The 16129-nt window shown below is 33.9% G+C and overlaps 2 protein-coding genes across 3 annotated transcripts; one reads left to right on the top strand and one right to left on the bottom strand.

Annotated features, from left to right (window-relative positions):
* Window positions 1-5116: 5116 nt before the first annotated feature.
* Window positions 5117-8681, top strand: LZF1 (light-regulated zinc finger protein 1). The gene is made up of 3 exons (XM_018124907.2): window positions 5117-5468; window positions 6806-7231; window positions 8121-8681. The coding sequence occupies exons 1-3, from the start codon at window positions 5286-5288 to the stop codon at window positions 8400-8402; spliced, it is 891 nt and encodes a 296-aa protein (XP_017980396.2). The 5' UTR covers window positions 5117-5285; the 3' UTR covers window positions 8403-8681.
* A 1626-nt stretch (window positions 8682-10307) lies between these two features.
* MSL6 (mechanosensitive channel of small conductance-like 6) lies at window positions 10308-15918 on the bottom strand. Of its 2 annotated transcripts, XM_018124843.2 has the most exons (6): window positions 13988-15918; window positions 13765-13882; window positions 12705-12828; window positions 11775-12068; window positions 11450-11652; window positions 10308-10996 (listed from the first exon to the last, which is right to left on the bottom strand). In XM_018124843.2, exons 1-6 carry the CDS (start codon window positions 15549-15551, stop codon window positions 10708-10710), a joined length of 2592 nt encoding a protein of 863 aa, XP_017980332.2. In that variant the 5' UTR covers window positions 15552-15918; the 3' UTR covers window positions 10308-10707. The 2 variants fall into 2 exon arrangements, with proteins under 2 accessions (XP_017980332.2, XP_007021979.3); XM_007021917.3 differs by having other exon boundaries at window positions 13765-15918.
* Between the last annotated feature and the right edge of the window lie 211 nt (window positions 15919-16129).

Below are 16129 nucleotides of genomic sequence, written 5' to 3'. Positions count from 1 at the left end.
GATATTATTATTTTGTTATAATTATTTTCATGATTATTAGTTTTAAACTTGAATAATAAAATTGTATTTCATTTGTAATTATATACATCTTAATTTAATCATGTTAATCTATTTTGTGTGGAACATGGTTATTGTGTTAATCGTATTTATTGTGTAAAATCGATATTTAAATTTTAATTATTTTAATCATTTAAAAGAGTTATAAAATTTAGTCCGATCTATTTAATAAATATGTTAAACATGTCGTATCATTTTACACGTTTAATAAAAATATTCTTATTTGTGTTTAGGAATCATGATATATTCATATTTACTAGTATAACTATTAATATAATATATTACACAATATAGTCAAAATACCCAAACACCAACTATTACATCTAATTGTGACAATGCCACACACTCACGAGGTGACCTTTGGGAGCATGTAATGCTAAAATAAATCTTCCAACTAAATAAAGTACCTCAAAGTCTATTAAAGCCAAGCTAAAATGTTGAAGGCTAAAATAAATCTTCCAACTACATCATTTATTCTAAACAAAGTACCTCAAAGTCTATTAAGGCCAAGCTAAAATGTTGATAAAGTCTATAAACAAAAATTCTTAAAACCAAAATCCATAATAACCATAAAATATAACCTAATTAAATCTCAAAATCTAACCCTAGATAATATCCTTTTAAATGCACACTCTTTCTAAGTGCATTAATCCCTAATATTCATTTTTCGGTATCCATAAAAATGTTAATAAAAGAATGAGCTTAACAGTCCAGCATGTAACAAGAATATCTAACTAGCTGGATCAAGTCTAATAAATAAAACAATACTTTAAAATTACAATTTGAAATTCATGATATTTTATAAATTAATCACAATTATATTGATAATTTGAAAACGGTATGATTTATAAACATTCCAAAATAATTATTTTCGTTCTCTTTTGCTTATATTGTAATTCATAATCCCATCAAAATATTTTAAATTCAAAATAGTTACAATTTCATGTTTGACAAAAATTTAAAAAATAATTATATTTACTCAAAACAATTAATCATCTGATCATCATAATAGAAATACTTTATGACAACAGTTTTTAAATAATAATTTTCCACTTGTCGTCTAAATGAAGAATGTCGAACTCATGATTAGATGGCTAGATGGGTAAGTCTCATTGTATTGTTTAGTTTTACTTTATGTTATTATTATTTCAATTGTGTTGTATAAATATATAATATTAATAGTTATATGAATAAATACGAGCATAATACGATTAACTAATTATGTCAGAATTCGAAAAGGTACACGGACTCATGATTAGATAGTTAGATGTGTAAGTTTCTTTGTATTGTTCAATTTTATTTTGTGTTATCACTATCTTAATCGTATTAAACATATAATATTAATAATTATATGAATAAATACAAGTGTAACACGATTAACTAATAATGTTAGAATTCAAAAACCGTATCCGGACTCATAATTAGATGCCGAGATGGGTAGGTCTCTTTTTATTGTTCGATTTTATGTTACGTTATTACTTTGTAGGAGGTTAGGCAGCAATTTAACTGTATTGTAATTGCAAGATGGGCAACACACTTCAAACGTGGCGTACGTGAATGCTAAACAATCAGATTTTTGCATTTTCTGGTATCATTCTTTAATTTTCAACCACAACAAATACGAAATCAGTGGTACGTGAATTCATTTTATTATTGCAGTGAAGGAGTTGAAAACAAGGTTTGATGGTATAAAAGGTTAAAATTAAGGGTTCTTTTCAAAGACACCCCTCATATATAAGGTATTTTTAAAAATAATTTTCTTTATAATTTTAATTATTTTTAATCAAGAGAAATTAATTTTAAACAAAATTAGTCTTAATGAAACCGACTTATATATTTAGGTCTACATCTTAAATCGACTTATATTCTTTGAGCTTTTCTCACCAAATCATTCATCTTTAAAGTATTCATTGTCAGGAAAAAAACTTTTAAACATTTTTTGTATTTTGAAATAGTTTTTGATATACGAAGAAAAACATTTGAACGTTTTAAGTATTTTTAAGCATTTTGGAATGATTTTTGATACATGAAGAAAAATCTTTGAACATTTTAAGCATTTTTCGTCAAGTAGGCATATTCGTTAATTATGTTGTTAAATGAAATATGGTGTATTATTTGAAGTTATTGATTTTGTTAAATGAAATTAAGTAGTTTTTGTAACTTTTAGGTATTACATAATCAATTTTTTGACATTGCGTGAGTAGTTTTTAGATATTACGTTACTAATTTTTAGATATTGCATGATTGATTTTTAGATTTTGCATAACTGATTGATATGACATTACGTAATTAGTTGACATAGTATTACATGACTGGTTAGTAAGGCATTACGTAACTAATTAGTAAGGCATTGCATGATTGTCTAAAAATCAGTCACGTAATGTCTAAAAACCATTTACGTAATACTTAAAACTGGTTATGCAATGCCTAAAAATTAGAAACGCAATGATTAAGTTACATGATGCCTAAAAACTAGTAACACAATACCTTAAAACCAGTAATGCAATACCTAATAACTAATTGATTCACCTGCTCGCAGTCAAGTTTAAATTGCCAAAGTCATACAGTACCTTAGTTTACAAATATATTTAATCAATTTCAACCTCTCAAATTTAGGGTTCTTTAAATAAACCAATAAACCAAAGAACCTAAAACACATACTTTGATGTCATCTCTACTCTTTAAGATGGCGAAATAGACAATATTTGGCAGAAGAGAGAAATCGAGATTTAATTTTAAAATTTTGTTTGGATAATGGGATAGAGGAAATCAAAACTATTTAATTTGACTGAAGTTGTTTAAAAAACATTACTGTTAAGTCATGTCAAAAATTGATTAAAAATAATTAAAATTATAATAAAAAATATTTTTGAATTGAGTTTGTGTGGAGGATTATTTCTTATAATTTTCTTTAAAATTAAACTCCTTCACTGCAATAATTTAAAAGAGTTGAGACCTTAAGTTTCAAACCTTTTTAAAGAAGAATAATAATTGTTAAGGAAATATCGGGTATTAAATTAAATTTTTCAAAATTTGCTTAAGTTTAATTGAATAATGTTGTACCCAAAAAGAGGTTAAATTGGATATTAAGTATGTATAAATTTTCATGTAAAAACGAAAGTCAAATTAGATTTTTACTAGTAATACATTTGAAAATAAATAACTTTTGAGTGATATTTGTAGTGATTAATCTATTTTGAAATATATGAAGTCGTGGGCTACAAAATACAAACCACTCATCTTTCTAAGTTAACAACCCTTTGGGAATGTGAGGTATAAATCATTTGATTTCAGATTTTTTTTTACTTCAAAATTACTACAATGCTATACCAAATGATGCATTTTGTAAATCATGAATTTTTTTTATTCGAGAAGAAGGAAATTCAAGTTTGATTCTTTGAATAATGATTATATAAACAAATCATTAATAAGTTAAATGTTTAAATATATGACTATGATGTCTTATCTCACATCAGATATCTAATCACTTGAATTTAAGCTTTTTGAATACGTGTGATTTAGATAAAAAAAATTTCTATGCTAGTGGTGTTTGATATCGAGTTGTTATAATTGATATGTAAATATGTATCAGTTTAATGTAAATTTTCATATTACGTTACTAAGATCATAGTTTCGTAAAATAAGTCCTGATTGTGATTTGATGTGTTGTTTTGATATTGGTTTAAATTCAATGGTGCAGGACAATGCAATGACACGTGATTTTTCAACGTAAAGAGACATAATTTCCAATTATCAAATAATCCGACTTAAAATAATCTTATCCACACTTTGTTACAAAAAAAACATAAAAATCTTACCTACTCAAATTTCAACAACCAATTATATTGCGACATTGATAAACCATAATTGAAACATTTTTCCTCAATTTTAGGGGAGAGAAACAAGATTAAGGTTGTTGAGGAACATAGTGTTGAACAATGAACACCGAATGAAACAAATTTCAACGTTGGCATTGACTAAAATTGTCATCCAATTTTGAAATAAAGCAAGAGAGGTTTCTATTTATTGGAGATGCCGGGGAATTTATGGAATTTTCCTTGGGCCCACGCTTCATTGTCACCACCACGGTTCGTGATCACGGATTTCTCCAAACGCCATCAGAGAAACCGCAGGCAACTCACAGAGCTCGTGCAATTATCAGCCGCAATTCAATGATACTTATCCCGTATAATATTAAAAATATTTAATAAAACTTTAAAATAAGTAAACAGATGTATGATAAATGATAATTTCATTCGTAGTATTTATTTATTATACTTAACAAAGATAATTTTTTGGTAGTTTTACTTTTTTTTTCTTGGTTTTACTATTAAATTATAAGCTAATTTCTTTAAAATTTTTGTAAGGTAAAATTATAGTTTGTTAAAATATATATACTTAAAATAATATAGAAGGTTCAATAATTTGTTTATATAAATTATTGTTATAATATGTTTAATTAGACTTTTTTATGATCACTCTACATAAGAAGAAGAAAGGGTTAACAACCTTTTTATGGTTAACGAGAATTGACTTTCTATATTTTTTTTCACAAAATAGCTCTTTATATTACTACTAATAACCATGAAATAAGAAAGCCAATAAGTCAAAATTTGGTTTACCTTTTAATTAATCATAAAATAGTAAATTTTTTAAAATTTTAAAAAATTACTTTTGATTTCCACAAAATAAAAGTTTGCAATTTTTTTAATTCATGAAAGAAAAAAAACTCCTTAAAATATTTTTTCTACATATTTTTATTTTAAATATTGATGTTGACCTTTTTTTGGTACATTTAGGTGTAATTCTTTAAAACATTTTTTTCTATAAAAATTCAATTTGGATAAAAAGAGGTAGCAAAAAAAACAGGGGTCTAGAAACTTTATTTTTACGGGTCGGAACCCGACAGAGCCAGAGAGGCGGTCTGGTCTCCCGAGTCAAGGACATAGTCCCAAATCTTCCACGTGTACCTTTCTCCAATCATAGCCTCAAAAAATATCCTCCCAAGCTCCCCGCCCCTTATAAAACGCAACCAAACCAAATATTAAAACTCAGAAATTATTAAAAAAAAAGGGAAAAAGAAAAAGAAAAAGGGGAGAATCCCTTCATTGGCTTCTCTTTTCTCCCTCCTCACTTAAACCAGAAATAATCCCTTCTCTCTTAAAAGGAGGAAAAAAAAATCTGAAAATTTGTGAAAATTGTAATTTTGTTAAGAGAGAGAGAGAGAGATGAAGATACAGTGCAACGTGTGCGAGGCGGCGGAGGCGAAGGTGCTATGCTGTGCGGACGAGGCGGCGCTGTGTTGGGCGTGCGACGAGAAAGTCCACGCGGCTAACAAGTTGGCCAGCAAGCACCAGCGAGTCCCGCTCTCTTCTTCGTCTTCTCACATGCCTAAATGTGACATTTGTCAGGTACTTTCTAATCAAGAAAAGAAAATTTAAAGAATCTTCTTTTATGTTTATTTTTGGAATTTATATTGTTTAAAGGTCAAAGTTTTTAGGTACAAGGTAAGGTGAAATTTGGATTTATTTTCAAATTTTAAGTGGAATTGGCTTAGTGAATAAGGAAAACTAGGGGAAAACAAAGAGTTTCTGTAAGAGAAATGAGAAACTGAATTAGGGAAAAACATTTTGTGTTTTATGTTTGAAGATCTTCACTTTGATCAAATTAAGAAATGATTGCAAAGTTTTGATTTTTTGGGAAATGAATTAGGTTCTGTTTTGGTTGTTGCTTTTATTACTTACTGCTTTTTGTTTTTAATTGCTATTTTTTGGACTATTTTTAATTGCTTTATACTCCCTTTGAAAGTTGCTAAAGAATCCTAAGCGAATAGTAAAAAGCAAATTTATAGTTGATTAAAAATAAGCCAATGATTAAAATGTAACATTTAGTTTATGTAAAAGTAAAATTATGTATTTAATTTTTAATTCTTCAGATATGTAAATTGCTTTTTGCTTCTAGGGAAGCAAACGCAACTACCGAAAGCAACAACCAAATGATACCTGGTGAGGCTTGCAATCTTAGGTTATATTTTTATTATGGTGCTAAAAATGAGCACAGCTATTGCTGAAGTCCATTTTCCTTGTGATCTGTCTGTTGCTTCATTGGACATTATTGCCCTGAAACTCTAACCTTGTCGTGTACGACAATTATTGAGGTAGCCGGCTGTTTAATCAAAACAAATAGCTCTTCACTGGTCATTTTGTCTCAAATTTGTGATGTTCCTTTGCATCTATATGGCCTAGCAATGCTTTTGGCCGTTTTTGCTTTCTATCTATTAGAACTTGTGCTGCTACACTTCGTTTTCTTATGTTGTGTAATGGTGCTTCCTGACTATTTGAGAGCGACCTTAGACAGCATGCCCTTTTGTAGCTGAGGAAGCTCATTAGGGAAAAGAAAGAGGAGTTGCCAAGCAACTGCGCTTCATTTTCAGGAGTTACTTAATGATTCAGAAGAAGCAGCCTTTAACATGACATGTAGGAAAGAGAATTAAATGATGTCTTATGCAAAACTTGGTGCATTTTAATGCAATTCAATTGCTGATGGTTGTTCATTGAAATTTAGTATCTTTTTAACCAAGATGTAGGAGGATGGGGAAATATGGTGTTTCTGGAGTTGAATTTTTGGAGGGTTGAGTTTCAAACAACTTGATTTTATGGCTTAGTTGTCATCTCTTGGTTTTGTTGTTTTGGAATAAGCCCTCCCTATTATGATCAATTAATGTTGACAAATTAACCTTTTTTGACAGGAAACATCTGGATTTTTCTTTTGTTTACAAGATCGAGCTTTACTCTGCCGAAAATGTGATCTTGCTATACATACAGCAAATACGTATGTGTCTGGTCATCAGAGATTTCTGCTTACTGGAGTAAAAGTTGGTCCTGAAACAACAGACCCTGGTGCATCTTCTTCCAATGTCCAATCACCCTCTAATGAAAAGACCTCAGAAGCTAAATCTAATTCTACATCTAGAAGGGGGACTCCAATGGCATTGACTGGTGGACAGAATGAGGTTCTACTGGCAAATGCTGGAGTTGGGAACAGTGTGCCGACTCAAGTGTTGTATGCTGGGGGTTCTGCAGCTGGAAGCATTCAATCATGGCAAATGGATGATTTATTTGGGCTAACTGACTTTAATCAAAGCTATGGTTACATGGATAATGTGTCATCTAAGGTATGCTTATAGTTGTGTTTTTTGTACTTTGTATAATGTAGTTCCCATTTGGTGTGGATGCCACCCATCTTCTTAACATTCTACCATCTTTCTAACGATAATTTGTGTTTTTCTGAAGATATACAAAGTTCTTTTTACTGGGGTGGTAATTAAGTAATCCCACATTAGACATCCTTCTACACTGGGAGTTAGCTTATATTTGTGGTCTGACCTTGCCATGGTAAAGTTGGTTGTTACATGGCATCGAATGAAGAACTAAGCTTTTATCTATTGGTCACACAGTCAACTATTCTGTTCAGTACTTATTTTTGCGAAGTTAACTAGTTCTGTCTTTACCTGTTAGGCTTGATGTGTGCTGGTTCTTAGTTCTTACTAGTTTGACACTTTTAAAATGGAGAAGTCTATGCATCTTGATCATTGATGTACTATCAATTTTCCTAGTTTGGATTTGGTATTATTAAGTTGCAGTATGAAGTATGGTGGGAGAGAGGTGATACTCTGGCTGTAGAGTTTGGCAGAGTGCCTTCCATTCTCAACATATACATGCTACTTTTTTCTTATTCTCTGTCCTTACTCAGTCCCATATACATAGACTGAAAAGAAATTTAGCAACCATTGAGCCAGAAGTCATTAAACTTACTGCTATTGGAGGATTAAATGTTTTTGGCAGAACATATAGCAGAAGAAAATTTAAGTTGTATGAAAATCTTCTTTGAAAAGAAAAAAACAGTGCTTTTTTTGATCATGTTATACTAATTGTTAGCTATACCAGTAAATTTAGCTATACAGTGTGGTCATGTGAGTTCTATTGTTCTAGTACTGTATATCTTTTAAAAGGTCTGCCTTATGCAGCTAAGAATTCTGGATTACTTTTGCTGGATTCTGCCAGGCTGATAGCGGCAGGCGTGGAGATTCTGACAGCTCATCAATCTTGAGATCTGCTGAGGAAGAGGTTGATGATGATGAGTGCTTGGGTCAGGTGCCAGAGTCCTCTTGTGCGGTACCGCAAGTGCCTTCGCCACCTACAGCCTCAGGGCTATATTGGCCAAAAGATTCTCACAATCAATCTGATGGTGTGGTTTTTGTGCCTGACATATGCAGCTCAATTGTGAAAAATCCTTTCCATTCTCGGTGTCATGGCTCCCGTCCAAAACGCCAGCGACAAATTTAGAATCATCTTCTAAAGTTTTTTGCACAAGTTAAGTCTTCCAACAGTTTCAGTTCCACCTTCTCAGGTGTGTTTTTAGTGTATTATGTATGTAGGTCTCTGTCCTTCCAAGTACCTGTTGTGGCTTGAGCTACTTGCTTCCGGTTTGGGCTAAGCCACATTTTTCAATGTAGATTCTTCTCATTCTGCAGTTGCTATTTGGGTTGATAAGGTAAAACTGAAGCAGAAAAGGTGTACTAGAAAAAGCTTGTTAATTGAAGGAGTTAGTATTGTTTCCGTTAACATCTTGTATTTCTTCATGATTCACAATATAACCTTGACCAACTTAATTGGTATCTGTGTTCTAAAATTCAGACAGCCAGAAAATAAAGTCTAGTGTTTGAATTTTCCATTATTTTTTATGATCTTGGCAAAGAGCAGTGAGAACTTTTTACTGTTTCTGGTTTAACCTTCGATGGTGGCCTGCTGTCTGGAACTGGAATTAGTGATGATTACCACAAGACCACGGTGTTCAACCATGTCTACTGAAAATTGCTATGTTGTGTTTGAAGATCTAGAGTAGGTCATGTTGAGCACTATAACAAACAGTTCTCTTTTATATTTTTCCTATGATGTGTGCTCTCTATTGTGAATGCCCAGTGTGCATTTGGGAATCATGGCACCTTATTGTCATTATGGTGATAGTATCTGTTCATATTTGTATCGTGGAACATATGCATTGCATTTGTCTGTGATATTTTGACTTTGTTCTTGATTGTTAAGATGTTATGTTTTCACTCTCAAGATGTTTGCTTCAAAATACTCTGCTCCTTTTGCATGTGACTTGCTGGTGGACGTTGTGTGATCGTGCTTGCTAAGCAGATCTTGTACGATCCCTTTGCCTTGAAGATAAAGAAATAGTCTTGCTAGAGATATTATTCGTGAAACCTCACGAGGAAACTTCTTTTTCTCTCCCAAGTCTAAACCAGGATTTGCGTGCTGTGGCTTCAAAGTTGGAAGCTAATAAGCCACCCCTGGACAAGTATCTTTGCAACTGATTGGGCACCGCAGAGTTAGAAATCAGAAGAGCCACAAGGCTTGAAACATTGTTCCTAGAAGGTTTTTTGGGATACTGACAGCTTGAAATCATGTTGCATGTGATCTCTTTTACTTTCTCTGGCATTCCTGTTTTAATTTCGTTCACAAAATAGGAGGGCTTATTGCTTAAATTAAAGTCCGCACGATCTGACTTCGGACCAGGGGGTCGATGTAAAGATTGTTCTTGTTCTCATTGGCAAATGCACAAAGGAACTTCTAGACATGAAACAATAGAAACATACTGATCCGAAACCATTTCAAGCCCAAACTTACTAAGTCTGGTTTAAGCCTGAAGTGTCCATGGGTATTTTTTCTTCTAAATTTCCATATTTTGTTTGTATAAAAAATGGGGATTAGAACTTACTACTCGAATGATGAGTGTATATATCTCTTTATCCGAAGAACGAGATTTGAATTCTTCCTGAAACTAACCTTCTTACCACACTAGAGAAATTTCCTGTTCTTGTTCTCAATATAACTGCAGCTGGCAACAGTTGGGGGTAATGGCCCCTGTATGTTGTACTCCATTCCTTATGTACCAAGGATTGTGACTGAGAATGTAATGATTGGGAAATTAATTGGATTCGCTAGCAAGATATTAATCTTGACTCCGAGATTTGTAATAAGGCACCCCACTTTATTATACATGATGATGACGATAGTAACAGAGCATGATAAAGAAATCATTCTATTTGCAATGGTTTTTTAATAATCATTGGATGATAGGCAACTGAAATTATAACTATTCATAAATATTGCAATGAAGCCTTACCCCAAAAGCCCAGGAGTTTCAGGTTTACATCACACTAGAAAAAGCCAGGAACAACTGACTTTTGTCTGTAGGAATGAAAATGGACCATTTCCTATAATTAAAAATTAAAATGGAATCATGATACAGGTAAAAGTTTCACTATTAATATGCCTCTGCAATCCCAAACAGGACAGAATGGGATTCAATCTACATACACCGGCCATTTAAGTCAAAGATCTCGAAAACACGATTAGGAAGTATCATCAAACACTGCTGACTTCTTCAAGCTACCAAAAATACACTAATCATAGAAGTAGTTTAGTATCTAATCATCTAAATGAAAATTTTATCTCACTATAGGCTATAACCATCAGGGAAACAATGTTACAAGGCAGTAAACTCAACTCCCAACTTTGAGACTGCACCGAATGGGTCTTTCCGAGTACAAAGATGGGTTGTATAGTCTGCTTCTTATCTTGTTCAGCTGGCAGGTCCAGTCCATTTAGGAGGAAGGCGGTCAGATGCCACGGGAGGCATGCTACAGACATTGATGTCAATGGGATATAAGCGGTACTTAATATCCAAGTCGTTAAAAATCTTAACCATCTCTTCAACCAGGAGAGCTCTTCTTGCCCACCTCTCTCCCATGTCTTGATGATTCATTCTATGTGTCAGCCATATTGCTATCCTTACTCTGTTCAACTCTTCAAGTTCCTTAAATATAATCATTGGAGCTGGGTACCAGTGATCACTCTTGTGCTCGATGTAACTGCAGTAACAAATGATTTATTGAATCAGACATGTTCAGCATATGTATGTGATTTACCAGTACATTCCATAGATGCAACAAAGCCAGCATACATTTCCTTCATGCTCATCCGCATCAAATAAACTTACCAAATTACAGCAAAGAAAGACGATTTACTCAAAGAGGCCAGATCTTTATCAATTAAGATTCTCAAATGCATTTCATTTCAAGGTATTCCAAATAATCTTTCTATTGTATATCTTAGACACTTCAAATATACCACATATATCAATATTAACAAAATATCTAGTCCAAAAAATAACTTCAGTAAATAGAGGCAGTAACTCACAAATATCATATCACCAAAGTGCTATTTCCATGATCACACAACAACAAATTGCCAAACATTAACAACAAAGACTCCTGTAAATGAAAGCAAAGCAAGGAAAAACAGTTAAATCTTTTTCTACTCACCTCAATATCCTCTGCTTCATCAGACCAATCTTTTCTGCAGGAGTTTTCACATGGATACAGAATTCAACTGCATCTCCCATATCAGGGCTACGATAGTAGTTATTGATGGCCTTAGTAGCCAGGACACTGTTTGGAATTATGATCTTCTGGTTGTCATATCTTAGGAAAACAGTAGTCAAGATATTCATTTCCTCCACTACCATCTGAAATTCATTAAATATGACTTTTGAGTCCCCAAGAATTTTGATAAAAATTGAGAATAAACAGAATTTGCATGATCATAAAGATTAAAGGAAAGACAAAATTCATATGCTTATATAAGTACCTGAACTCCATCAATTTCACACCTGTCACCCACATCAAATGGGTGCATAACAAATAAGAATATAATAGCTTCAAATACTGTCTTGCAGGTGTTTCCAAATATGAATGCGACTAGAAGCAGTTGAGAGCTAATAAAAACGAGAACTTTGCTGGAGGCAATTCCAAGTATGAGGAGCCAAATAACCACAATGATGATGCCGACCAGAACGTTCACCATCCGATGAAGTCTGTTCACAGCTGTTTTGGTATCATTCAGTGTCAAGGCAAGTGCCCTTCGTTCTCTAAAAGCATTCACCTAAGAGATTGAAATGCATCACATTATTGCATGCATACAAAGAAAATCTTAAACTTGTACATGCAACTTCTGTTTTAGTAATTGGGTTCATGCAGGATAAAGAAAAAGGGGGGATGGGGCTTTGCTGTAGCCTGTAGTCCGAAACAAATAACAAATGCTTTAAAAACAGAAGGTTTTCTTTTTCTCAGATTTTAATGCAATAAAGCCAGCACGGTAAGTTCTAATATCTCAAAAAGAATCAGTAGGAAAGATCTATTGAGATTGCACTACATTCTAAACAGAATATGATACAAACATTCTTCCGATTAAAAACTCAATAAAGATATCAATTAATTTAGTTTTGTGCACATCATATTATCTTGTTACCTTTACCATACTAAGTTTTCTAACACTTTAATTGTTACCCATTGGAACATACAGGGATAAATATGTGACCACAATCTAACATTTGATTAGGTATTTAAAGAGCACTTAAACTTCAATTTGAGATGCATCCAGTAGGGATGGTTTAGAACTAAGTTTTATGTGTTGTTTAAAATATAACATTGTGCATATGTCTTCAACAGATTACATATATGCAAAAGAGAATATGCTAGAAGTAAATCACACAGCAAAGCATTGCGTCCCAATTCTTACCACCCAATTCTTGAGGGCCTTCTTGCTAATTCTCCTGCTTTCAGATGCTCCTTCAAACAGACTCATAGTCTTGAAAGCCTCATCTTCTTGCAGAAAACGTTCAATGTCCTCCAAGTAGATGTACCTGAGAAGACAATTAAAAGCAATAAGACAATGAAAAAACCTCCTTGGTATAAGTTTTATAAGAACTCAAGCCAGACACTTAATATTATATCACCACCAAACCTGCAACTCATCAGTCATATTGTAATTCTGGACTGGTATTTTTGTCTTCCATTCTTATTAAAATGAATCCATCAACAGAGAAACAATAATTAACAAACAAGAGAAAACACAATTGTTATACATGCCACACCCCACCCGATCCAACAGAAGCAATGCAACTTTAGGATTGTAACCCAAGGGAAAGACACGAAGGTTAACCAAATCAAACAAAACACAACAATATATATCTATATTGACACTGTACTTCTTGTTCACCATGATTCCCTTGGTCATGCCTTGGGTTTATGATCCTTCTTGCTCCATTTTCAACATTGTTCAGCTGGGAATCATATGTTTTTGCCTCATATTGGTCACATAGGGTGACATAAAATGGAGGAACATGGAGATGCAAAGAGGCTTTGACGAAAATGGAAGTTGATTTCCACTGTATGAAGAAGTGCTGACGTCATCAAAATGATTTGGAAGCATACATTCTTAATGATGTCCTTGCTTTATTTTAACACTTCCTTTTCTGTTGTTGGGGGTCGGGGGATGTAATATGTTTGGGGATGGGAACAAAAGCTTTCATGCTTCACTTGACTTTTGAAAACCACAAAAATAATGGATTTCCCTTGAAAGTTCCTGCCTGAACTAGCAGCCTTGTTTAACAGCAAAGTTCTCCCCTTATATCGTCTAAACACCAATGTAACTAAAGTAATGCAATTGTAACAAAAACTTCAAGCAAGAAACAATCAATAAGTAATGAAGTGAATTGAAATTTAAAATTGAATGGAAGTATTTAAGGCAGAGCTACACACACAATATATTGCACGGTAGATGGGACTGATGGACTTACTTGGATCCCGGCTTAGCAACATTCTGGAAGATTTTCCTTGCTGCAACTTTTGCCTCATATTCACTTCTAATTTGTGTTGCAGACTCATCTTCATGAGTTGAATCTTGTATCTGCTCATCTAGAGTGGAAAGAGCTCCATGGCGGATAATATTCATCAACCTTTTCATATTCCAAGCAGAGACATTTTTATGATTCAATTTGTGCAAATGGTCAATTGTTATACCTTTCTTATCCTTCTCTCCCTTCTCAGAAGAAAGCATACGTGAAAGCATAGGGCTTTTTCCTCGGGGACTTTTCTGGATCCGTCCACTCCCTATCACCTTCCCACTGTGAGGTGATGAAAGGGTGGACGTCTTGAGCCCAGGAGGGATTGTAGCACCAGCTTTCTGTAGGTTCTTAACTTCATTTGCAATTCTCTCCTCTTCCTCCTCTGCCCTTTGAATTTCAATCAACGGTGGACCAGAAAGAGTCTCAACTACATATTGATTGAACAATGAGTCCTGGATTCTATCAAAATAAGTACTCACATGAAAAGAAGATGCCAGCACCTTTACCAAAAGGGTCTTCACTAGCCACAACATCACACCCACCACAAGACAAACCAAAACTTTGGTCACATACCTCAGGAATTCACTCTTAGTCTCCCTCTGAACCTTCTTATCAAATAAGTAATGCCAAGCAATCAAAACCAACCCCAGCCACAAACAATTCTGAACTGCTTTCCTCACTCCATAAACAAAATACAATACCCTTTTCCTCAAAAGGAAATTCCTCTCTATAAAAAACACAATTATCCTTATAATCCACCCTGAAACCAATCTACCACATATTAAAACCAAAACCAAAACTTCCCATTTCCACAACATAAGACTCCACAAACGTTTCGCTCTTAAATAAGGAATTGTAAGACTACAAACGAAAGCAGCAACAATCAAAATCAAACTTAACCATTCAAGCAAAACCAAGACACTTAACTTATCTTTCTTATACTCATCAGGCAAATCCTCTTCAAGCAATGGATCATCCTCTTCTTCCTCCATACTTTTGCCAAGAAACCCAGATCTCATTATCTGTCCTGACTTGCCCACTGTGGCTTTCGCCGACCTTGGCTCCCCCTTTTCCGGTGTAGGAGGGTCCATCAACCTGGACTTTGTCTTTGTTGCCAACAAACTTGACTTCCTTTGAAATGAACCACCTTCACTTCTTTTAAAAGAAGAGTTTGAACTACACTTTACAACCCCATCACCCTCCTTAGAGTCTCTACTCTCTTCTTTCCCTGGAGATGCTGACCCTTTACTCTGTCTTCTTCTTACAGCGTTGTTTTCAAAGGACACCCTGGGAACAGCGGCTGCTGAAGGTGAAGGTGATTCAGCGACAGTAGGCAATAAGGTGCCATGATGAGGAGGCTCTTGTTGAAGTTCATCCATTTCTAAATCCATGTCCAATGAAATCTCACCTGAAGCTTTTTGTTTATGTAAAAACTGACCAATCAGCTTAGACGGTGGATCTTCTATGGCTGCTTGTTTGCTTCGCATGAAATCAAAACCTTCACTCTCTCTACTACTATTATTAGCACTACTTCCAGTACCATTCATGTTGGCATTCTCCTTTTTCCAGTTGCTGCTGATTTTCTCACTGTCTTTCCAAAAATCATAGCTTGATTCTCTCCAAATCTTACCTCCACCGGTGGCGGTGGCTGCAGCGGCAGCAGCAGGAATATTACTCTCATTGCCCCTGTCATTAATCTTCAAGATGACTTCTTTCCTGTCAGCCGAATCGACGGCCATGATTTTGCTGATCTTAAGCCAATATAGCCAGACAAAGAATCATATAACGTGAAGCAAAAAAAAAAAAATAATGCAAGGAAAAAAAATTGGGTTTGGAAGGACTTCCGTGATATAGATAGTTCGAGTAAAAAAAATGAAAACTTTTTCAGTCGGGCTGGTGGAAAAGATGAGAAGCAGGTGGTGTTTGGTTCCTAGGAAACTCAAGAAAATCTAGTTACCCTTTTTTTCTTTTATCCCTCGTTACTGACGCGTGTACTGAGGCCGTGAGAGGGTGGAAAAAGCAGAAAAAATTTTAAAGCCTTTGAGCAAGGAGTTGGACAGAGCAAGAAAGTGAGTTATTTTAAAGAGGAAGAAGAGAACAGGTGGCGTAGAGGACAGCTTACACGACAAGACAACAGTAAGGGTTTTGGTTGCATGGTTTGGACTGTTACTTGCAAAGGAGATTTGGCAATGCTTTACACCTATTGATTCAATAATACCCTAATTTTTACCTACATTAACGCAATTGCCATTGTCTTTTCCATTTTCTTTTTTTTTTTCTAATTTTAGCTAAAATTTAAAAAAAGAATAGAACTATA

This window comes from Theobroma cacao, chromosome 7, assembly GCF_053813885.1.
Source record: "Theobroma cacao isolate CCN51 chromosome 7, ASM5381388v1, whole genome shotgun sequence".
In the NCBI taxonomy this organism is placed as follows: Eukaryota; Viridiplantae; Streptophyta; class Magnoliopsida; order Malvales; family Malvaceae; genus Theobroma; species Theobroma cacao.
This window is presented reverse-complemented; position numbering and strand designations above follow the sequence as displayed.

What these genes read in the sequence shown, in the direction of transcription:
- MSL6 (XM_007021917.3), bottom strand. Translation starts at nt 15,551, where the DNA reads ATGGCCGTCGATTCGGCTGACAGGAAAGAAGTCATCTTGAAGATTAAT. An exon ending in GTGAAATTGATGGAGTTCAG is followed by an intron (nt 11,653 to 11,774) that starts GTACTTATATAA and finishes AATGAATTTCAG; the next exon opens with ATGGTAGTGGAGGAAATGAA. An exon ending in ATGAAGCAGAGGATATTGAG is followed by an intron (nt 10,997 to 11,449) that starts GTGAGTAGAAAA and finishes TTGTTACTGCAG; the next exon opens with TTACATCGAGCACAAGAGTG.
- LZF1 (XM_018124907.2), top strand. Translation starts at nt 5,286, where the DNA reads ATGAAGATACAGTGCAACGTGTGCGAGGCGGCGGAGGCGAAGGTGCTA. An exon ending in CTAAATGTGACATTTGTCAG is followed by an intron (nt 5,469 to 6,805) that starts GTACTTTCTAAT and finishes CTTTTTTGACAG; the next exon opens with GAAACATCTGGATTTTTCTT. An exon ending in TGGATAATGTGTCATCTAAG is followed by an intron (nt 7,232 to 8,120) that starts GTATGCTTATAG and finishes GGATTCTGCCAG; the next exon opens with GCTGATAGCGGCAGGCGTGG.